The 25082-nt window shown below is 45.7% G+C and overlaps 1 protein-coding gene and 1 pseudogene across 2 annotated transcripts in view; one reads left to right on the top strand and one right to left on the bottom strand.

Moving 5' to 3' along the window:
- ECPAS (Ecm29 proteasome adaptor and scaffold) overlaps nt 1-25082 on the bottom strand; it is an 819497-nt gene that overhangs the window by 405613 nt on the left and 388802 nt on the right. For both annotated transcript variants that reach the window (XM_085641278.1, XM_085641277.1), the window contains exons 31-33: nt 22493-22572; nt 15612-15717; nt 137-184 (exon numbers count right to left, since the gene is read on the bottom strand). In XM_085641278.1, coding sequence (XP_085497404.1) covers nt 137-184; nt 15612-15717; nt 22493-22572 — 234 coding nt within the window. The remainder of the gene's footprint in view (nt 1-136; nt 185-15611; nt 15718-22492; nt 22573-25082) is intronic.
- Nucleotides 12853-13836, top strand: LOC146862080 (U5 small nuclear ribonucleoprotein TSSC4-like; annotated as a pseudogene).

The following is a 25082-nucleotide window of genomic DNA, read 5'->3' as shown; positions in this document are numbered from 1 at the left end:
TGTTGGAGTGGCTATTGCAACATCCACTACAAAATGGTAGTTCCACAGATAGTTTGCTATTTGGAATAATATATTTACAAAAGGTGACAGTCACTTTTATGAAATTCACGCACAAAAAGTCCTATTGAAATATTACCTTGCTCAAAGTTTTTAGTGCTACTTCTGCTGCTTTTCTTACTGATTCCTAAGGGGAACAAAGGAGAAATTAATACAGAGAATCTATCAGTATTAAGAATTAAAAACACTGACTTCTATTGTCATTATTTAAAAAAAGGGTAGATCATAGATCCGTACAAAGTAAACTTTACAAAATGTACAAAAAAACAGACTAAGAATTATCAGGTAATCTCTTTAGAAGTGTGCAGATTTGTTACTATGCAAGCAAAATCTAATATACACCCTTTTACTGGTACAAACTTAGTTGCACTTCACCTAGGCCCAAACTAACACGTTACTTTCATTAGTCAACGCTCTTTCTGGGAGATATTCTAACTGCAGATTCCTCACCTTCAAAATATCCCAACGCATCAGACTGGACCAGGAGAATTTTCACACCAATGCCCCCAAGCAATGATAGGTGGTGCATTGTAGTTCCACAGTGACTCCATACCACCCGGAAGTGACAGAGTGGAGCCACATACCAGTGCCACCCCTGCATGCTGACAAAAGTTTCTAAATTCTTCTCCTTCCACAAACTTAGATGTGGAGCCCTACAAAAAAATTGCAAGTCACAGCATGCCAAAACCTAGTATGGAATCCAATTAAGATTTTTAGGACTCCACACAACAGAATGAGGAAGTGGTTCAATAGAGAATCCAACAGAAGGAAAATGCTATTTACCAGTATGCATCCCGTTCTTGGCATTTAGAACTGCAGATCCACACACTATGCATAGATCGCCATCTGGTGTTGGGCCCGGATGTTTGCACTTTTTTTTCTCTTGGAAAAGTCTTTGGAAGTCACAAGATAGGTGACTCCTCCTTTGGACGATAGTGCGAATGGGCATCGGCTCCATCTTCAGATTGTTTTTCGCCAGCAGGGAAATGATGGAGTTTTGTGGGAAACAGGTAAGATGCCCATGTATGCTGTATCTAAATAAGATAGTACTGGAACAGATAAAAGTAGGCGGGGAGGCGGGTGGGCGTGTGTGGATCTGCAGCTCTACATGCCAACAACAGATGCATACTGGCAAGTAGCATTTTCCGTTCAAGGCATAAGAGCTGCAGATCACACACTATGCATAGATTTTATAGCAGTACCCATCCCTAGTGGCGACCACCAGTATCTGCTGCAGTAGTTTGAAATAATGTTTTGAGTACAGCCTGGCCCACACTAGCTTGCTGTTTTGTATGCACATCTACACAATAGTGCTTTGTGAATGTGTGCGGTGTAGACCATGTAGCTGCTTTGCAGTAGTCATCTAAGGGAATGTTTCCTAAAAATATGCATTTGACAATCCACCTTGCTATCCCAGATTTTGATATGGGGTTGCCTTTCTGTGATGGTGAGAAGGTCACGAAAAGTTGTTTTGTCTTGCGAAAAGGTTTTGTTCTTTCAATGTAATACAGCAGTGCTCTTTTTACATCTAAAGTGTGAAGAGCTCTTTCTGCGACTGTTTGTGGTTACGAGAATACTGGCAACTCCACAGACTGGTTGATGTGGAAGGGAGCGATAACCTTAGGGAGGAATTTTGGGTTGGTTCTGAGAACCACTTTGATACAATGGGGTTGTAAAACAGGTTCTTGAATAGTAAGTGCCTGTAGCTCACTGACTCTAAGAGTAGTAATGGCCACTAGGAAAGCGACTTTCCATGTTAGAAATTGTAGCTCGCATTTGTGCAGAGGTTCAAAAGGAAGGCCCATTAGTCTTGTGAGAACTATGTTTACATTCCACACAGGTGAGGGTGGTACCCTGGGGGGGAATTCTTTTGAGGCCTTCCATAAATGCTTTGATGGCAGGTACCCTGAATAGTGACAAGTGTTGTCTATTTTGTACGTCGGCTGCTATGGCAGCGAGGTGTAACCTAATAGATGTGTGTGCTAAGTTGCACCTTTGGAGATGCAGTAGATAACCTAGGATGTGTTGAATAGACACATCTAGAGGATTGATGGTGTGATTGTGACAATATATGACAAATCGTTTCCACTTGGCTGCATAGCAGGCTCTAGTGGTGGGGTGTCTAGCTTCCTTGATAATGTTCATACAGTCAGGGGGAAGCTTTAGGTAACCGAATTCCAAGACCTCAGGAGCCAGATCGCTAGGTTGAGCTGTGCTGAGTCCAGGTGTCTGATCTCTCCACAGTATGGGGAGAGGTGTAGTTTTTGGTGCGGGACTACGGATAGTTCCAGTAATGTGGTGTACCACGGTTGTCTGGCCCATGTGGGAGCAACTAGGATGAGAGTGAGTGTTGCTGTAGTTTGCGCACTACCAGTGGAATGAGTGGGAGAGGCCTAAAAGCGTACGCAAATCGGCCTGACCAATTCATCCATATCGCATTTCCTTTGGGCAATGGGTGTGGATATCTGGCGGCGAAGCTTGGGCATTTGGCGTTTGTGTGTGGAGAAGAGATCTATCTCTGGTTGCCCTCACATGTGGAAAAATGGTTGAAGAACTTGTGGATGAAGCTCCCACTCGTGAATTTGTTGCGTCTGACGACTTAACAGATCGGCTATACTGTTCTGGACTCCTGGGACATGTTGGGCTAGGAGAAAAATGTTCTGAGGAATAGCCCATCTCCATATGCTTTGCGCTAGTTGAGAGAGCTGTAGGGAGTGTGTCCCGCCTTGTTTTTGTATGTAGTACATGGCTGTCATGTTGTTGGCGTGGACTAGGACAGCTTTGCCTGGTATTTATTTCTGGAATGCCTTCAGAGATAGGAAGATGGCTAGTAACTCCAGATGATTGATGTGGAGTAACTTTTGTTGAGGGGTCCACCTGCCTTGCATGGTGTGATGTAACAGATGAGCTCCCCAGCCGGAGAGCGATGCGTCTGCTGTTAGCACAACCTGTGGAACCGGCTCAATGAAAGGTCGCCCTTTGGAAAGGTTTTTGGTGTTCCACCACTGCAGACCGTGTGTGTGAGACCGTCCACCAACACCAGATCTGTCAGCTGACCTTGAGCCTGGTTCCACTGACGTGAGAGACATTCCTGTAGAGGACGCATCTGGAGTCTTGCGTGAGGTAGTATGAATATGCAAGAGGCCATCATCCCTATGAATTGCATGAACACTCAAGGTGGAAGAGTGTGTTGCGGCTGAAATTTTTATATGAGGCTTTGTATGCTTGCTATCCTGGCTGCGCTGGGATATGCAAGTGCTTTTGAGGTATTTATTGTGGCACCGAGGTACTGTTGTATGTGGGACGGTTGAAGGTGAGACTTTGCGTGGTTTATCTTAAACCCTAAGTCGTGGAGTAGTTGGATTGTGGCGGGAGTGTGATGTACACACTGATGATATGTGTTAACTTTTATTAGCCATTCATCTAGGTTGGGGAAGACCTGAATCTGTTGTCTTAGCAGATGAGCTGCAACTACTGCTAGACACTTGGTGAAAACCCTGGGTGCTGTGGTGACCCCGAATGGGAGTACCATGAATTGGTAGTGCTGACCGTCCACTACAAACCGGAGATATTTGCTGTGAATGGGAATATGAAAGTAGGCGTCCTTGAGATCTAAAGTGGCAAGGAAATTGCCCTGTGTGAGAAGTGTAAGGACTTGAAGAGTGACCATGTGAAAGTGGTCTGATTGTATGTACAGGTTTAGGGGTCTGAGGTCCAGGATGGGTCTCAGAGAGCCGTCCTTCTTTGGAATGAGCAAATACAGGGAATAAACCCCCGTGTTTTGCTGATACGTGGGAACAGGTTCTATTGCATGTTTTTGGAGGAGGGAGATTACCTCCTGCTTTAATAGTGCTAAATGTTCTGTTGACATTGGACGTTGTTTTGGTGGTATGTTTGGGGGGGTGGGGGGGGGGGGGGGGTTAGAGGTGAGTTCCAGACAATAATCTGACTGAACTATTTGTCTCACCCACCCGTCGGTAGTGGTGTTGTTCCAGACAGGTAGAAACTGTAGTAATCTTCCCCCGACCGGAGTGGGATGGTCCGGGTGGAGTGGAGGGAAGTCACTGGGTAGGGGTGGAAGCGGATTGACTGTTGTTGGTTTTGCCTCTACCTTTGTTATTGTTGCCTCTATAGCCTCCTCTATGGTAACCTTTGGTGAACGTGGTTTGGGGGGGGGGGGGGGGGGGGGGGAAGCCTTATAAGACGTGGAGGGGTTGTCAGAGGAATAGCCTCTGGGGGTGCCTCTGTAAGAGGAGAGACGAAAAGAACGTCTGGGAGCTTGCGATTGGAAAGCTCCCATTGATTTGGCTGTGTCAGTGTCTTTCTATATCTTTTCCAGAGATGAATCCACAGCAGGACCAAGGAGGTGTTTTTGGTCAAATGGCTGGTTAAGGATGGAAGTTTGCACCTCTGGTTTAAACCCTGAAATGCGTAGCCATGCATGCCTACGTAACAGGACACTTGTGTTGATGGCTCTTGAGGCGGTGTCTGCGATATCTAGAGCGCACCGAATGGAGGTGTTGGTGATGAGCTTACCCTCCTGTATGAGGTCGTTGGTCTTAGTTTTATATTTGTCAGGGAGGTGTCGCAATAGGGTTTCTAATTCATCATAGTGTGCCCTATCGTATCTGGCCAACAGTGCCAGAGTGTTAGCTATGCGCCATATATTAGCTGCTTGTGACGCTGTACGCTTGCCAGAGGCGTCTAAGAGCTTGGATTCTTTGTCGGTGGGGGTGCGTCCCCCGATGTTTGTGAATTGGCCCTTTTTTTGGCAGTGGAGACTTCTAGGGAATCCAATGGTATTTGTCCCCTGATGTATATAGGGTCTGCTGGGGCAGATTTATACTTTTTCTCAATCCTGGGGTTAATAACCCTAGCCCTAACAGGGTATTTGAACACCTCTGGGGTGTGTCTAATGACTCCCTTTAACATAGGAAGAACAGAAGTGGACTTTCGGGCTGTATCAAATGTGTCCATTAAAAAATCTTCCTCCACAGGGTAGGTGCATAAATCCACCCTGTGGTATTATGAAGCCCTATGAATGAGTTGGTTGAAACCCACTCTGAAGGGGAAGGTCTAGAGGGATAGATGTCCTCTTGTGGTATATTGGGGACGTCTGGTGTATTATAATCGTCCCATGGGTCTGGGGTTGAAGGCGGTCAAGGATGTGGGTCATCGTCTGCACCCACACCCCCATCATCTGAGGTGGTGGTATCATCTGCTGGTGGAGGAGATGAGGGTGGAGATAGAGATGGGGAAGGATGTGGAGGGGGAGGCAAAGGAGGAGGTGGTGAAGGGACTCAGATGTTGCAATGTCTCTTATTTGGTGGAGATGGAGCCGGTAGAGGCATGTCCATTGGTCTCTTTTTAGGGCTTATAGTGAGTTGCCCAGTGTTAGGGTCCTTAATGAGCGTTTTTTGCAGTGGATCTGGTTGAAAATGTTCTTCTGTTTCAGGTTGACCTCTAGGTGCCGATTTTTTCGGTGCCGAAGGCTTACGGGGCATGAATTCCGGAGCGGATCTTTGCTCTTTAGGCTGGACAGCCTGAGGTTTTTTTAGTCTCTGAGGGGGCCTGCGGGACCTTTTGTTTCGGTTCCAAGGGTTTTTTCGGTGCCGGTGGTGTCGAACTTGGTTCTGATGGCTTTTTAGGAGCCGATGGCTGGTTACCACTATGTTTCGGTGTCGATGTGGTAGTCGGCACAGTGGAGGAAGAGGGTTTCTTTTTCGGTGCTGGGGTCTTGGTATCGGCTCAGACGGCAGGCTGACTCGATCCAGAGTGACCTGAAGGCTTAGTTGCAGACTTCTTTGCCGGGCCCGGGGCATGAGAAGCAGTGTCCCGGACAGTACCCAGGCCTGAAGGAGAAGGTGTTACCGAAGCCTTTTTGGGGGTTTTAGTGAGGGGGTCGGGGTCGACGTCAGTACTTCCGAACCGCTGCTCAGGAGTGATCTCTTCGAGGTTGGAGTCATCTTCGGAGTCGATGCCGAAGCGTTGTTTGGCCCGCTCCTTCTCTGGTATATCGACGCCCTCGTGGAAGATGTCGGGAATGGATGTCGACGAGCGAGCCATGGTTTGTCGAGCTCGACGGTCCCGAATAGTCTTTTTGGAGCAGGAGGAGGCACAAGCTGGACAGTATATGGCCTCATGCACCGTTGAAAGACACAAGTTACACACCTCATGAAGATCTGTGAGTGGAAACTTCGATCCACACTGAGGACACTTTTTAAAAGGAGTCTTTTCCATGAGCCACGTGCTGTGGCCTAGGTAGGCCCGAACGCCTTCGTCGACAACTGGAACCTAAGACTTCGAAGTTGAACATGCGCGATCTAAAACAATACCGGAGAAAGGTGAAGGATTACACGTCGAAAGTTGTATTGTTCACGGTTCCGAACTGGAGCGCAAGAAACACATCCGAGCCCGATGGCAGAAAAAAAACAATCTGAAGATGGAGCCTATGCCCATGCGCACTATCGTCCAAAGGAGGCATCACATATCTTGCGACTTCCAAAGACTTTTCCAAGACAAAAACAAGTGCAAACATCCGGGCCCAACACCAGATGGCAATCTATGCATAGTGTGTGATCTGCAGCGCTTATGCCTCGAACAGAGTGCTACCAAAGGTAAGTACCTTTATCTTCTGATGGATAGTTCTAACTGTAGATTCCTCACATTAAAAATAGATTCCACAACATTACCTCCTAAAGGTGGAGGGTCTGAGATGCATACTCAGATGAATAAGACTTTCAGGACTAAGCAAGTAAAATGGCCCTCCCGTAAGGTCAGACTGTCAAGGCAGTAGTATTCGTGAACATGTCGCACTAACATATTAGTCTGGCAGGTGTCCAGAACCAACATTCTCCTTGACACTGCCATTATTGCGGCCATGGCCCTGGAGTGATGCACCCACAGGACTTTGCGAGCTTACTTCATGGCTAACGCATAGATTTTAATGCAGATGGCTATTAATCTTGACAAGTTAGTCTTCACTTGCTTCTCTAGAAAACCCTGCCACAAGCTGGTCACAACAGTCCATTATGCTGTCAATGTAAACGTTCAAATCCCTTTTTAGATCGAGCCAATGGAGTCTCTGCTCCTCCTTCGGAGGATTAGGAGGTGCAAATACCATTGGCAGTGATAGTTTGGCCAATGTGGAAAGGCACCTTTGGGAAACTAGACTGCCCAGGTCATCAGCAAAAACATGTTCGGTAAGAAGTGGTTTCATCAAGAGCATCAGCAGTGTCCTCATGTGGGACACAGAGGTGATGGCAATTAGGAAGACTCTTTTGAACTTCAGTAATTGCAGTCAGGAGACCTGCATTGGCTTAAACAGCACGCACATAAGAAATGTCATCACTTAGTTCAGTTCCCACTGCGTTATGACTAAAGACTTTGGGGGAAACATGAGTTACACCCCTGATAAAACATATCCCAATGGGTGATTTCAATATAGATGATTTATGCGGTAAACACAGAGAGGCCGAAGGGCCAACAGATAACGCCCATCTGTGCCCTTTGCAAGGCCTTTCTAGGCCAATGATAGATCTGAAAGCTTAGCCTGAAGCGGGTCGATATGACAAGTATCAAACTACCAACAAACTTCTCCCAAAGTCGATAGGCTTTGTCAAAAGGCTTCAGAGATAACACCGACTACTGCGGCTAGCAGATTGAAAGCATTCCAAGTTGCTCAATCTGCACACATGAAGGTGTAGGTTACAAAGACTCGAGAGCAGGAGCCTCACTTGTTGGTGAGACTGGTCCTCAGATTTGATTTCCAGTTCGAAGGGCAAATACTAATGCTCAGGAGCTCTGGGTACCAATCCTACCTGGCCCAGTTTGAGCCTAAAAAGATGACTAGGGCCTAGTCTGTTCTGATTTTACTCAGCGCACAAGTTAGCAGAGAAACTAGCGTATTGCATCATAGTTGGAAAATGTCTCCTAGTGACTCTCCTGGAGGAAATTCCAGTGCACAGTAGACTTGACACTGCATTTTCTCACAAGTGGCACACATATCTAACCGGGGCATACAACACTGGTCCAAGATTCTCCTCACCACCTTGAAGTAGAGATGCCCCTAGTGATCTGACAGCAGATGTCTGCTCAGCCTTTTTGCTCTGGCATTCACAGTCCCGGCCAGTTGGCTGGCTCCCAGAAAAATGTTCTGCAGGTCCTGCTACTTCCATAGATGTAGGGCCTCCTGCCCCAGGACCCAAGACCTCATTCTGCCCTGCTTGTTGCAGTACTACATGAAGGTCATGTCTGCAAGGACCTGCATCAGCCTCATGAATGGCAGTACGATTTATAGGACCAGAAAAATGTTCTGCAGGTTCTGCTACTTACATAGATGTAGGGCCTCCTGCCCCAATCAATCAATCAGAAAATTTGTAAAGCGGACTACATACACCGACGACACTCTCAACATCACCGAACACATGCACTTCCAGATTCACACAGACCCCAAGACCACCCTAAGAGGCACCCTCATCTACAGACCACCCGGACCCCGATCACAATTCTGCGACGCCATCCCTGATGGTTTTCTTGTGGACGATGGCGATTCCTCCTCCGACTCTGTTGGTGCGGTCTCTGCGGGTGATCTTGTATCCGTCGACGTTGGCTATGGCAATGTCTGGAGAGGAGGCTTCGTTCATCCAGGTCTCGGTCAGGAAGGCAACGTCTGGTGATGCAGTGACGAGTAGGTCCCAGAGCTCGACAGCGTGTTTGCGTGCGGAGCGAGTGTTAATCAGGATGCATCGGAGATGCTTGTGTTTTGTTGTGGCGGGTGTCTCTGCGTCTTCGATGCAGGAGAAGCTGCAGTTCTGAAAGGCGAAGGGGCTGTGGGTGCGCTTCGGGGTGGCCCTGCAGCAGGTGGGGGTTCGTCCTGGGTTGAGAGAGATGAGGGTGCTGGCGTCGTATCGGAGGCAGTCTTCCTGGTCGATGCGGGGGCCAGGGGTTTTGGTGCTGGGCGCGGTCCAGGCGCAGATGGGCTTGCCTTAGGCGCGCCAGCAGCACGGCCGCATAGCGGCCGCAATTTTAAGGGGAGGTGGGAGGGAGGAGCAGCTGGGAGGCGGGTGGCAGGGGGCAGCGAATGGGCACGGGGGTGGGGCCGCAGGGGGTGCAGCGACGGGAGCGACACGAGCGGGCACAACAGGGTCACAGAAGGCAAAATGGCAAACGGGGCACAGAGGACCAAGTGGCACACTGGAACGGAAGATAACAGGCAAGCGGGGCACAGAGGAGCAAGAAGACACAGACACTCAAGAGCGCAGGTGGAGCTGCAGCGGGGGGGGCGGGGGGGGGGGGGGGGGGGGGGGTGGCGACCTACCTGGCAAGGTCAAGGGACCGCAGGTCGCAGGACTCAAGACATCATTCTGCCCTGCTTGTTGCAGTACTACATGAAGGTCATGTTGTCTGCAAGGATCTGCATCAGCTTCATGGATGGCAGGACGATTTACAGGACCAGAAGGATTACCAAAGATTCAAAAGGCTGATATGATGTTTCTATCAGCCAGATATGAAAGGCCTCTGATCTACATGTCTCCCAGGTGACCTCCCACACCCCAAATCCAGCAGTGAAGAGTGTGTCACAGCACTGAACTTTGGGTGGCGAAAGGGAGTGCATATCAGGCAGGCGTTTGCCTGCCATCACAGGAGATACATAATTGTCTCTTGTGAAATCTGAATGGAGTCGAAAGGATGGGCCCACTGAAACCAGAGGTTCCACTGCAGGCCCAGCATATGCACACAGCATTAGGGATAAGAAAGATGCCCAACCCTAGAAGTCTACGAAGTCTCAGCCATTATCACTCAGACCCAGATTTATGCCAGAAACATTGCAATCATATCCTGAATATCCCTGACTCACTGTGGTGGTGGAAAGGCCTTGAATGTCCAGAATTGCCCTAATGAGGGAATCCTCTGTACAGGACACAGGTGCACTTAAGAAGGTTGATAGGAGACCCCAAAGCTGTCAGGAGTTTGTCCATTGTCCAGAGGTGGTTTCCGACTGACTGAGGGAAACCAGCATTCAGCAGCCACTCGTCAAGGTACTTCAACTGATGTATCCCAGATCTATGAATGTGTGTAGCCCACCACCATCACTTTCATGAACACCCAACTGGCTGAGCGGAGGATGAAAGTGAGCACAGAAATGTGCAGGTGGTCAGAACTCAACTGTGAACTACATATAACGCCTGTGGGAATGCAGGACAGATATATGAAAATACATGTCCTCCAAGTCCAGGGACACTATCCATTCTCCTGGGTCTAGAACAGAAAGAAATTGGGACACAGTGAGCATCTTGAATTTCTCTTTTCATAGAGGGACATTCAGTGGTTGGAGGTCCAGAGCAGGCCCGAGGCCTCCATCCTTCTGTACGAGGAGAGGAAGTAGAACAAATAGCACCCTTTTCCACTCCCCTTGAAATTAACACCTGCTCAATGTCACCCTTATCCAGCAGCAAGTCGACTTACTGCAGCAAGACAGCAGAATGATCCACTGACAGTCCCTCAGATGTGGAGGGAAAACAAGATGGGAAGAAATGAAAGGCAGGTGATAGCCCCTTTCAATGATTTATAAGAACTGTCTGATGTGGTGAATCCCCACTGGGGAGTAAATGGCATATCCTGCCTGCCAGTGAAGGATGACACTGAGGACTACTTAAAGTGACGCAACAGCCTCCTTTGAAGGAGTGGATGGAGAGGAGAGCTGCTCCTGCTGGTGAGAACAACCTCATCCACCACCACAACCTCTGCTCCAAAAGGACTGAGCCTGCTGCTGTTCAGGCCATCAAGGCTGACATTGTTTGTAGACTAGCCTCCTGGAACAACCCCTAAAATTCCTGTACTATTGGTGGAACTGCTTGGAAGGAGACAAGACTACTAAGGATAGTGCCATGGTTTGACTGTCCTTAAATAGTTTAGAGCGCCAAATCAGTCTTCTCGTCAAGCCAACTTGAGCCATCAGAGGGCATGTCCATATTGGACACCTGCCAAAACAACAGTTGATGGACAGAATGCAGAATAATGTCATACATTCACCCCAGTACAGAGATCTGGGCCTAAATCCATCGTTTCTTTGCTCACCATGCCGTTCCAGTTTGAACCCAGCCATATGCAAATCAGTCTGGACACCTGGACACACAGAAAACCCCAGTTGATCACATCCAGGCATGCCTTTTAAGTACTACACTGGTGCTAATAGTTTTGCCGACAAATTTTGTGTTGTCCAAACCAACACACAAGATATACTTTGCTGTGTCCTGACCACTATATTGTTTCGGTCAGTGAGGTGTTGAAGTCGTCCGGAACAGCTGCACACCATGCTTAAGGCTCTTAAGGCCAACCTCACCAAAGAGAATAATCTCTTTTAGCATGCATCAATAGGTTTCAACTCTCCATCTGGAGTATTGGTCGTAAAGATATTAGCTGTGACTATTTGTCGGCGCCTGTAAGGGGAGGCTTTCAGGTGTAGGCAGCTTTGTCAGAAAATCAGTGCCACCAGAGGACAGCCTACTTCGCCTGGCAACAAGCCGCCTGACCGGAGGTCCCAAGCGTGTCTGTAAGAGCTTCACTTGAACAGCAAAAATGGTTCAGAAAACGTTGGGCGCGATAGAAGGATCTCAGTTAACAAAGTTGCCATTGTTTCCACAGTAGGCAACTCAAAATACAGCACTTCTACTGCGCCTCGCATAACTACTGCGCAAAAGATCCTTTCTTCATTTAATTGGTGGCCCAGATGGTGAGTCTAGCTCAGCACCTGAGAATGTATCTAAATCATTGGCATTTTATTATTTCAGGTACAGCCCTTCATCACTTAAGAGTGGGGTGGGGGGCGAGGAGCAGGTTGTCTGCCTCCTCCTCCTCATCGGTGTCACGGGGAACACTTTGCATAGCATAAACCACATCAGAGTTGAAGCCAAATAAGGCCTCCAGCCTCTGCTAGTACTAGCCTTGAGGTGGAGGATTAGAGTCAGTTTGCAAGTAGGTTGATTCCCGTTTGTTATATCATAGCGCAACATAGGCCTGGAGCACGCCAAAGCTTGCTAGGGGTCAGATGCCACATTGTGATCAGGTCCTGGGCCAAGGCCAGCAAATTCGGGATAGCACCAGCATGGAAGGGACTGGTGGGGACCCTAAAGCTGGAGTGAAAGTAAACCGGTGTGGGAACGTGCCCAGGGGTAGTTCGCACAAAGAAAGGGCCCACCATGGAAGCCCAACTGGAACCACTTTAGGGCCAGAGGGGCCCAAAGGCATGTCAGGGCGAGCAGGAAACAGCTGAAAAATATGCAGCATGTTATCCTTCTAAGTCACAAATTACTTTGGGTCGACGATGGCCCAATAAATTTGTGGCATGCTAGGACCAACTGTGGGAGTGGATCGGATTTGTAAGACAATTGTGTTGTATGCCCCTTCGATTAACATCAGTGCGTCTTCTCGCCTGAATTTCGGTGGCGGAATGGGGTTGATACCCGCTGCCATTCTTGCATGTATGGTGCATCTTTGACTTACCAAAAATTTGCGAGTGGGAACGGCTATTCAAGATGGAGGTGGTTTGATGCCCAGGTACTGGGCAATGTATCCACATAGAGGATCCAGACAGTGACTTGTCTCTGCAGAGAGGAGCCGTTCTGTCTGAGCTGCACGACATCCAGAGTACAGCAAAAAGCCTGGTGAAAGAGCTGTGGACGTTAGTACATTTAACAGACCCTAAAAATGGAGCACTGAATCAGGCCCTGGAGAAAGCTTTGAACTCCTTAGACATCTGTTCAGTGCTGTTGCCGACACCATCGACAAGTGAAGATGGACGATAAGAGTGATGGGGATTCAATGCAAGAAATCGTGGCAGGAAGGACCACTGAATACGTAACCACGCTTTCTGCAGATGCATATTTCCTTAGTGACTCAAGACTTCGACCCAAATACAGGCTTAGCAGAATATCCTGAAGTGAACACACTCTCCAAGGAGGAGGAAGCCGCTGTACCCCATTTGCTAGATGGTTTGCAAGCCTCACAGTGTTTTAAGTAGCAGGCATAAGATTCCTGTCCAACCCTTTCACCTGAAGGGTATTAGCTCAACCTTCAACGTGCACAGCCAGAGCATATTTGATGGGTTGGAAGGAACAGCAAAAACAGCAAATAAGGCTGTGCCATTTAAGGACACAGTTGCTGAATGCAACTTCAAGCTCCCGCTGTCTTTTCCCCTTTCTACCTAGAGCCCAGGTAGGTTCACTGCCCAGCAGGCTAGGCTTATGAGCTCTGTCCCGGATTACGTGGCTCACTCTGAGCGTTGGACCAAATACAGCCTTGAGCAGAGTCCAGCGACAAGATAACTCCTTGGTAGCTGAGAACTTCATTAAGGACATGCGAAGAAGAAAGGTAGCAGAGAAGGGCCCATTTAGACCAGTCGGCTTCACCCCAGCTTTCAACCAGGATACCTCCAGCAGTGGGGCTGGAAGAATCTTACTTGCAAAGCCTATTAAGAGTGAGAGCCACAAGAAAAGCTACGACAAAGGGCAAAAAAGACCAGAAAAAGTCCATACCAGTCTTGGGGCTTAAGGTGACCAAAATACGACACTGAGTGGGAGGATGAAGAAGAGGATTTGGAAAAGGTGAGCCCTGGTAACCGAGGTGAAGCTAGAAGATGGGAAGGAGCTAAATGTGTCTGGTGCTGACAGCGCCCCGGATAAAGGGTCGAGCCTGGAACTGGGTTCCGATGACAACAAAAAGAGGATAAAGAAAATCCGAGCCAGGATATCTGCCACAGAGCAGGAGGACTCACCCTAAATAAGTTTTGTCTAATAAGTAGAAGTGTGTTCTCGGTCTGTTCAGGTGTTCCTAGCTAAGTGTTTTCATGCGCTTGTGATGGTCCTTCCTGTTTTTTCATTGAGATGCCGTATCTATGGCACATTTGCTTCCATTTAAAGCGTAAAAATTGACAAACCAGCGACAACTGTTTAAAGCTCTGTTATTTGAAAGGAATAAGGTGATTCGCATATGTGGCGCAGTCAAGGTAATAACCTAGCTGGAGTCACTGTTTCTCTGTACTCCCTGGTTGTTTTCCTTTGGTTATAGGAAAAAGAATCGTTTTAAACAAAATAAATTGACATTGCTAAAAAATATAATTATTTTTTTATTTTTTTTGCGCAAAACAGATTCCTTCAATGGGAAAGTGAACAGCCTCACAACTTGGATCCGTTTCTGAATCATGACCTCTTCTTATGTTCAGACAGAATTTTGCCTCCCACGCCTTCGGGCACATGAGGGCATATTTATCACGCAACTCCAAGTCGTGGCTAGAGTCCGAGCACCACAGGCACCTGTAAGGGTCAGTGACTGACATCAGTTTCCTGCAGTCACAGCATGGTTTGAATCCTGTCCATTTCGGGGACAAATCGTCTCTGGCACACTATCTGAGCGTTAAGTTATTTTAACAAAGTTGGGTGTGGAGTTGGGAGTGGAGATCTGGATCCGTCACTTCTGGGGTGGAAAAGCAGGGGACAGGAGGGTATGGAATTCACCATGGAGACACATGGTTCCACCTATCGACACATAGTGCAATTTGACTATGTAACTCGTTTTTTTAATACATTTTTCTTTCCATAGAGAACTGCTTCTGCTACACCCATACCAATTTATGGGTTGCCACATTCTCATTCTTACCCTAGAAAAGCATTTACTCCCACTTTGACAGTTGTAAATTAACAAGAATTTTCAACGAGGGAAAAGACCAGCAAATTGTTGGTCAATGATATGCTTAAGAGTTAAGTATTCTCTAACTTTCAAAGGAGCATACTGGATATGCAAACCTGCAGGTGGAGTTGCAAAACCAGTCTAGTTTGGATTTTTGAGCAACAGTATCTACTCCTCTGGACACCGTCACCCAGACATCCTCCCGACACAGTTATATATTGTGACATGGGACCTGCGTGGAGCTAATTAGATAGCCAAGATATGCAATAACCTCAAGGATCCGCAGAGGGTACAACGGGATGAAGGGGAAACCTAAATAAAAATTTCCAACAAATGTATTCATTTTTTAGACATGGTTATCCTCTGTTCATATGATAATAGGTCGATATATATATGCATTTAAAGATTTGAAGTCCATGTCACTTATTTAATGCAAGTAGCTCAAACACTATTAAATATATTTACAAAATATCACAAAAAGATTAATTTGAGTAAGTTTCAGTTTCATGCCAAGTTTGGTGTAATTCCATTTCGCGTTTTTTGCATAATGGAAAGCAGAAATTCTTATGGACCCTAATATAAAAGGTTCTTCATTAATCCAGACCCAAACCTCTAGCCAGATTGGCATGAATTGTGACAAAGCAGAACTTAAATGGACTAATTGTGTGCACAATTTTGTGCAGATTTGTCAAACGTTGCCAAAGTTATTAGCAAAACAAAACTCTTTTCAATGGCAAGAGGCACTTAACCATAACTAACAGTAAAACATTCTCCATTTGGATAAAAACAGAAACCATCATTCCTATAAATTCTTATGTATAACTATTGATATGTAATCATATGCAAATGATGTGGCACAGTCGGCTTACCTTAATATCATCTTGCACTCTGAAAAGAGTTTCCCATATTTCTGGAAGCTTATCAATAATGTCATCCAACTGCCGCCCTCGGAGTAAGTCATTCAGGGCTAAACAGCTGTTTAAAAACATGGTAATTTGCATGTTAAAATTAGACCTATTCATTGACTGTCAAATTGCATCTTGAAAAGCATCAAAGTTTGGTAATTAAAATATATTGTTAATGGCAACACTGCGACTAGGACAACACACAACTGGCATCAGTCATGACAGGTCACCCAATTGTGTCAGATACTCAAGTTACAAACACATTTAATAGTTTATATCAAAAAGGTATTTACTCAACTTATTTTCACATTTCAAAATAACATAGTTCAAATATATAACATATATACATTCAGTTCATGTATATTGTACGATTTAAAATGTTACACTGCAGTTAACAAAGAAAACAATGCCCAATGCATGTCAGGACTCCGCGTCCCTTAATCAGGGGCAACCTGTAATGATAAACAGGAGAAGATTCAATTGATGTGGAAAGAAATTGCTTCAAGGAAAATTATGTTGTTAGTCTGGTCATGCACCCTTCACCATTTTGTGATGTTCCCTAAGTGGTGATTATCTTGCCATAAGACAACACTTACTGATAACGTAGTAGCCGGGCTGAGTCAACAAAACTTCAGTAAGACCTAGTGTATAGAAACGCCGTTCCGATATCTAGTGGAATGATCATGCCTAGAGAATATAAGGAATCAACAGGGGTACATGTGCTGTTATTCATACCTGGGCAATGCCTAAAAGGCATCCAAGGTCTCCAATACTCGCAACGGCGTGACTTATACGGACACAAAAACGAAATGCGGAACATAAGCGTAATGTCCACGACCTTATCGCCGTAATAAGGGTCAAGTTACCCCACATACCTGAAGATACAAGGTTTATGGGTCCGCGTTCACTTCACAAATCCACAGCTAGTCCGATATTCACCAGCGCTGTCAAAAGCACTAGAACGACAATCTATGTGAGCCAGAAAATCTCTTGTTAACTCCTCTGGTCATTTGCCTAACATCCGGTACATCAAACAGCCGGGTTACCCGACACGCTTACCGATATCCAAGATCCCGACGTGAAACACCCTCACGCTGCCAGTTCAATCGAACGTTCAAAGCGACTGCTAACAATAAATACTTCTGGATGCAACAGAATGTCACATGATTGGACACAAACATCATGACAAAAGTAAACAATCCAATAAACGCGATCCTCACATTGCAGTGTTCTTTGGAAGTCAACATTGTATCTTTATTTATATGAGAATGTCTACATCGCTAATGGAAATTACATTCCATTATATATAAACGGAACGTAAGAAAATGAATGTGATCGTAAAAGGCGCACAACATGAAAAGTAAGAGCCGAATACTGTCTCCACAATTAATATACGGCATTAACAATCAATGATGTTCACGGGTAACCCAAGTGCCGATTAGTGGTTAGTATCCATTGTTACAGCATATTATTTGGTATGTCAAGGAGTGTCACACAATTGTGGATGAACAAGAAAAAAAACTAACAATCCTCTCTATGAGTAAAGTATGTGTAAACCATACTCATATTGAAAAATTAACATGCATAAAAAATACATGGAAAAATACAAATAATAAAGAAAACATGTGAAGGAAAGAACCTGCAAGATGTTATCTGTGAATGTTGATTGTCAATGTACGTGTGTTGGGATTCTTATGACGTGTGCATGAAAATTACTTGTTTTTATAGAAAACAAGCCATTTCGAATTTGTCATTCAGTCCATGGGGCGTCAAGATATTTAACTTTTTTATCCAAAATGCCTCTCTCTGCAGTAGTCTTGTGGAGTTGTCGATGCCTTGTGCCACGGGTACTTGTTCGATAATTTGGAATTTTAGTTGAGCAATGGTATGGCGGCATTCCTCCCAACGGACAGCTATGCTGGAGTTAATATTTTTGGTCCCGATTTTACTTTTATGTTCTGTGAGGCGTATTTTCATTTTTCCCTCAGTTTTTCCAATATACAGGAGTCCCTACGGACATTTAATTGAGTATGCTATATTTTGGGAGTTACAATCTGTGCTCCCCATTAGTCTGATTTTTTCACTGGTCTTACGATGTAGAAGCGTACCACCCGGAATAACATTATTGCAGTGGGTGCAATTCCCCCCAAAAATTGTGCCACTTTTCCCAGTAATAGGTTGCGTTTTGTTTCTGGAAAGAAGTTCCTTAAGGTTGCATGCTCTCGAATAGGCAAATAATGGATTCTCAAGGAATAGACCTTTAAAATCAGTTTCTGGTTCGAGAAGTTCCCAACGTTTGTTAATGATGTTTTTGATTTTTGTAGAAGCAGTCAAAAACTTAGATACAAAGACTATCCTGTTAGTTGTTTTTTTTTTAAGTAATTTCTCTCTTGGAGTGTCCAGAGCTTTTATTTAAATGTTTATCTAATAATTCTTCGGGATAGCCTCTGGCCATAGAGTTGGTTTTTTGATTTTGAAGAGTTTCCTGACATACTTTTACTTCTGATGATATTCGACGTGTTCTCAAGAACTGAGAAACAGGTGCATTCTTGATCAGTGATGGCAGATGGAAGCTGTTGAACAATAATGAATTGCTTTTGTCTGTTGGTTTTTTTATATAAACATGTACTTATATGATCTGATTGTAATTCAATCCACACATCTAGGAATGCGAACACTTTCTTTTCAATTGTGTAAGTGAATTGTATCCTCAGGTCAATCAAATTTAGTGTACGCAAGTTGTTTTTCAATAATTCTTAAGATTTACTCCAAATGAGAAAAATATAGTCAATGACCCTTCGAAAAAATACTATGCCTTCCTGCCAAGTGATATCTGTTAGGATGAAGTCATGTTCAAATTTCACCATAAAGGTATTCGCGTAGGCAGGCGCCCCTGGAAAACTCATGGACATTCCGTTTAACTGAATGTAGAACTTGTCATTCCATTTAAAGTAACTGTTCTGAAGACAGAATTCGAGTAATTGTAATGTTAAACTTTTAGGGGTTTCTAAGTTCTCTTGCCTAAGAAAAGCCCATTCCACTGCCTCAAGTCCACATGAATGTGGTATTGAAGTATATAAAGAAACCACATCTATAGTGCATAAAAGCCATTCGTCTGTGACCTGTCCACTGATGTTGAGACTCCGTAGAAAATCTGTAGTATCCTCAACATATGTTGACCAATTCTGCATGAATGGTTGAAGATGGGCATCAATATAACGTCCAGGGCCTTCAAACAAAGATTCACATTCAAAAACGATTGGTCAAAAAGGAGGATCTGCTAGACTTTTGTGTATTTTAGGCAACATATAAATTTTGGGTCGTCTAGGGAATTGGTTAGTCAGATACTTCTTCGTTGGAATGTCAATCCAATTGTGTTCTTCTGCTTTATTCAATATTTCCCAGATAGTCGCTGCTATTTCCATTGTAGGATCATAATCAAGAGAAGCGTATATGTTACCATTGTTGACGTGTTCCTGTACTTTCCTGTGATGGAAGTCTCGATTCATCATCACAAGCCCGCCACCTTTATCAGATTTCTGAAAAACTAAGTTGGGATTGTTTGTCAATTAAGACAATGTGCTGTATTCAACTCAAGTCAAATTACAAAGTGTTCCCACGTTTTTCGTCGGCTGTAGCATGCTCGCCCCTGCAGCGGGGTGGGAAGAACTCAATGATGAAGCATGCCACCAAGGGACCTTTTGGTGAGTGAGGGTTATTTTAAGAAAATGTATTGTTTTCCTTAAAATTCAATCAAACTACTGGAAGGATAGTTACTTTTAAAGTACGGGTGAACTTTATTTGGCTTTTCGTATATGACAGGAGGCTGAGTCTACAGCGAACAAGACCTCTTCCTCCCCCTTTTGTTTGATTTCCTGGTTAAGCATCTTCAACTTGTCCTTCCAGAGTAAGAAGTTCGGAGGATGAAGATGGAGTAGGGGGCAAAGGCAACCATCCTTTTTTGGCACCAGGACATAAACTGGAAAACCAGCCTGATGCTGGCACCCTCTCTATTGCTCCCTTGGCCATGAGAGCTTTAACTTCTTCGTGGAACATGGACAAGTCGTCCTCCAGATGTTAAGGTGGCGAGTTCAGGGAATAGGACAGAAAAAGTAGGGACTAGCCATGGTCCGTGACCTGGAGCAGCCACAGGTCTGACATAACGCTTTGCCATGTGAGGAGGTGAAAGGTGACCTGACCTCCTACCGGGTAATCGTGTTGCCAAGGATAAATCAAAGCAGTTTTGCAGCATTGACTGTTGAGGGAGAGTTTGTGGACTGGCTAGAACGTTGCCCCAGTGAACCTGAATGCTGTCAGCTGCCTCACAGGCATCAAAACCAAAAGGGCTGAAAGGCCTCTTGCTGCTGAGGGCCATATTGGCTGTGTCTCTGTCAAAGCCTAAAAAGGGGTGTTCTTGTTGGAGGAGCTGCCGAGCTGGCAGAACTAGGCCCATAGAACAATCTGTGACGTCGCGCTCTTGAAATTTCGAGGGCAGAGTCAACCTTCTCTCGAAAAGTTTCAAACCATCTTTAGCCATCTCTTCAGGGACTGCTGGATGTCTGAAGAGAAGCCTGTGGAACGGGTCCACGCATGGCATCATGCTGGTGCCTACTGCCTTCCTTACCCTGGCAGTCAGTTGTGTCTAGGCCAAAACAGATTACATATTCCAAGACATCTTGGCCCTCAAAGCTAAGACATTGTAGGGTATTTCTTGAGGACAGCTGGCAACACATCCACCACTCTGTCTCGCATCAGCCAAACTGTCACAGGAAGCACAGGTGTTGACGGATCGCAGATCAAGACTGGCACTGGAAAAACATGTTTTGTGAAATTGTCCATCTGATTAGATTCTCTGTCGGATGGAGTGTGGGAAAAGAATTGGGGTTCAGGCAGCGGGACTACGTCTGAACTATCAAGCTCTCTGGGGTAGGATGCTGGAGAAAGAAAACGGGATCCGGGAGACGACAGGTCATGCCACATGCCTGTTAACTTGTGGGCAAGATCCGGGGTTTTGCACTCATGCCCACTAGTATTTCTGTTAGAGCCTACGTAAAGGATAAGAGAGGTTCCTGTGTGGTCACCGCAAGGTTAAGAACCTCTTTCAAAACTTTTGTCTTGATCTCCTGCATAGGTAATGTTAAATAAAGAACTTCCTCTGCCCTCTTGATAACAGCTGGGAAGAAGCTAGATTCTTCTGTGGCAATAAGAGTAAGGAGATGGCAGGCCAGTGTCACGGTAGGTGTCAAGCCCATTGGAATCCTGCAGATCTTCAAAAATGGTCTCCTCTTCATAAAAAGCATTGCTGTCATCATCTTCATCTGGATCACAGTCGTGGAATTCTGAGTTGGGATGACGTAGGTGGGGCTGAGCTCTAATAGAACTATCAGATATGAATCAAGCATCGGTGAAGTAAGAATCTGCATCAAGGCTCGCACCGGTGAGGTCAGTCTCGCCCTCGAAGATGGTGTCAGACATTGCGCTGAGACAGGAGCCTGCGGAACCGTGGGAAGAGATGGGGCCAACCTCTGGTGGAGGTAGGTGGCGCAGTTATCATCAAAGATGGATCCGCCAAAGCACTTCTAACAGGCTGCCACCACGAATCCATGAGGCCCAAAGGCACTCCAGGGCAATCAGTGGGGTACCAACAATGGGGGCTGTGGTCTCTTTCAGGTGTTGTATTTCGTCTGCCCTAGCGGTCTGCTCAGGGGAAGAAGGCCAAATGGCAGCAGCCCAGACATTGTGAGCGTCTGTTACCGATATTTGCTAGTGACAGTTGTGGCACAGCTTGAAACTGGTTAGTTTGAGGGCCCATATCTGCCCACTGGAAGTTTGTGAGGAAAAAAATAATTTTCATGAGGGAAAGTTCTGTCAAAAAGACAGAATTGCTAGCTCCAGATCAGCATCAGAAGCAACAGGAATAAAATAAATGACATAAGTGTGTGGTGGCGATTGTCCTAAATGGCCCCAAAATTACATCTGGATCTGATGGACCTGATGTGGTGCCAAACAACGCTAGCTGTCGACGCACAAATTCATTTCTACTAAAGTTTTTGTACCCCCTCTGGTGCCTGGGGAAAATCAAAATGTGAGAAATCTGCAGTTAGAAGTCACTAGCAGCACGTGAGAGTGATTGTCTACTGGTCGAAAACACTAATGCCAGGACCAAGAAAGAGAAAAAAATACAAACAGTTACCACACCAAATACCCAACTGACCACTGAAGAATGGGAGCCAAATAAAATATGCTTAATGTGATAAACCCTTTCACAATGACGAAAAAGGTTCAGTTCAAAAAACGTTTTCCGGCCACAGGTACCACATTCATTAAAAGAAAGTGCCACGTGCGGTGCACATAGAAAATCCTGAAGCCAAGTCAAAAAATGAGGATCTGAAGAATTTGTAATGCTGAGGTTTCAGCCACTAAGGAACTTACATCTTCAGGTTGCCAATGGGACGAGGTCAAAATAACCTGCTCGTGTAGTTAAAAAATGATGAGTGCGTATTCACATTTCATTAATATCACTGCTGATGAAAGTGTAGAATATTTTTTTATAGCAATGTTCTTGATCCATCCACAAAGCGCAGAAGATGAAAACAGAACAATTTAAGAAAGCGTCCATGCTGGGTAATTACATCTTTATTTTTAATAAAAGGATTCAATTGGTGCAGTAAATCTAACTGCACACTAAACATTTTGGAGTGTAGTACACATGCACAGTCTTCACGAAAAGCCAATATTAAGTGCAAACATGTTGAAACAATGAATTTATTTAAAAGAACCTAAAAAGACAAAGATTTTATTGATCACGGTAAAAAGGCAATATATTATTAAACAGCATCCTTTACCTAGACTCTCGAACTCTCCACATATTACTTGTCAGATTGTTTATCAGATCTTGAAGAATCTCTGTCAAAAATTTGTCAATCTGGTGAGCAAAGGAACCGGGTTAGAAAAGACAAAATTCAAACATCAGCATAGATTACAAACATTAGTGAAGACTTCAGCAATGTCAATCCCTGTACCAAAATTTGTGACGTTCACCAATATGTTTTATGCTCTTTCAAGCCCTTGGTCTCTAAAACAAGAATAGGAAAAGCCAATAGGTCTGAGTTTAATGTGCTATATAATATGTACATAATATACATGGCAGGCTGTGCCAGGTCCCTGTGCACCTGCCGCTTTCCACTATTCCTATAGCTGTGTCCCTCTCTCTTTGGCTCTAACCACCATCTACCTGCATTACAATTCCCTTACAGGAATACACCTTGGATATAACCCTGAACTCTAGGCAGCATTGTTTTGTCAATTGAAGACATGAAAATGGTTTAGAGAACCAGGTATCCAGGTACAAGATGGGCCTTAATTTCATCAACTTCACCGTCAGATGATCAGGGACGTGATCTTCTGTCGCTTAGCCTAGGACAACTGAAACCACTAAATACAAAGCATATAGAAGAACATTTAAGGGATTCAAGCACAGTGACATTAAGTAACCATTGTCTATACATATCAATGTCACTGATAATAAAGAAAAAACATAAGAACACTAAATTTGTTGCGATCTGTAGGATCAAAAGAGGTGGTAACCAGGAGGAAGAAGTGCTTACTTTGCTAAAGAACAAGTTACTTACCTTCGGTAACGATGTATCTGTAAGAAACATTAGTTAGTTAGATTCCTCACCTTAGAATAGATTCCTCACCTTAGAAAAACCCCAGGCGTCAGACTGGATCCGGAAGATTTTTCGTCAGCAATACCCCTTGCGCGTCGCTAGGTGTCGTCTGCGGCTCCGCGTCCGTCGTCGGCGTCGTGCGCCGGAATGACGGAGTACTTAGACGCCACCCTCGCGCGCTGACGTCAGTTCTTGTACATAGCCTTCCGCGCCAGGAACGCAGAGCCATGCAAGATACCGACACTGGTGGCAAAAAATTCTAGGGCCCTGAAAGGGATAGCCTTAACCCTAGATGTCAGTTCGCAGAACGGGGAGGATGGGTGGGTCGGTGAGGAATCTAACGTTTCTTACAGATACATCGTTACCGAAGGTAAGTAACTTGTTCATCTGAAAGAAACACGTTAGTTAGATTCCTCACCTTAGAATAGATACCCAAGCAATACCATCCCCAGAGGTGGGTCTGCGAACCAAGATCACACCACAAAGTCCTGGAGGACAGAACGGCCAAAGAAGCCATCCCTCCGGACTTGGCTGTCAAGGCAATAATGCCTGGCAAACGTGTGTAGCGAAGCCCACGTTGCCGCCTGACAGATGTCCTGCAAAGGGACACCCCGTCCCAAAGCAGTAGTAGGCGCCGTGGCCCGAGTAGAATGGGCGCGCAGGCCAACAGGAGGGTCCTTTTTTGCCAAGGAATAACAAATTTTGATGCACAAAACGACCCACCGAGAGATGGTCCGTTTATGCACAGCTTTCCCCTTCTTAGCACCCACGTATCCAACGAAAAGTTGGTCGTCCACCCGGAACTGTTTTGTGCGGTCCAGATAAAAGGAGAGCGCACGCTTTGGGTCCAGACGGTGGAGCCTCTCTTCCTCTTTGGAAGGAGGCGGAAAGAAGGTGGGCAAGGTGACAGACTGCCCAAGATGAAAGGGGGTCAACACTTTCGGAAGAAAGGAGGGACGAGGCCGAAGGACAACCTTGTCCAGATGAACAGAGAGAAAAGGAGGCTTTGATGATAAAGCCTGGAGCTCACTCACCCGTCTAGCCGAGGTGATGGCTACCAGAAAAGCAGTCTTAAGCGTCAGCAGACGAAGAGGACAATTATGAAGAGGCTCAAAGGGAGCGCACATTAGAAATGCGAGAACAAGATTCAAGTCCCACTGAGGCATTACAAAAGTGACGGGAGGGAACGTGTGAGTAATGCCCTGTAGAAAGCGTGTAACTACAGGGGACTTGAAAAGAGAAGGCTGATCAGGAAGCCGCAAGAAGGCAGAGATGGCAGCAAGATAACCTTTCAAGGTGCCCAGGGCAGAGCCCTGCCGGGCCAAAGAAAGAAGAAAGAGGAGAACCTCAGAAAGAGGGGCGGAAAGGGGATCCGCAGCCTTTGCTGTGCACCATGCCACAAATTTGTTCCACCGGCAGGCGTATACCATCTTTGTGGAGGGACGCCTGGCTGCCAGAATGATATCACAGACTTCAGGAGGCAAGTCAAATGGCATCAACTGCCGCCGCTCAATCTCCACGCATGGAGGTGGAGGCTGGACAGGCTCGGGTGGAGGACCGTCCCCTGCTGCTGCGACAGAAGATCCTCCCGAAGGGGCAGACGTATCGGAGGATCGGTCAACATACTGAGTAGCTCGGGATACCAGTACCTTCGTGCCCAATCCAGAGCCACCAAGATGACTTGGGCCCGGTCGTGCCTGATCTTCTTCAGCACTCTGGGCAGAAGTGGTATAGGCGGAAAGGCGTACAACAGACCGCAACTCCA

This window comes from Triturus cristatus, chromosome 2_2 (assembly GCF_964204655.1).
Source record: "Triturus cristatus chromosome 2_2, aTriCri1.1, whole genome shotgun sequence".
NCBI lineage: Eukaryota > Metazoa > Chordata > Amphibia > Caudata > Salamandridae > Triturus > Triturus cristatus.
Note: the sequence above shows the minus strand (reverse complement) of the source record. Positions and strands in the feature narration are given on the sequence as shown.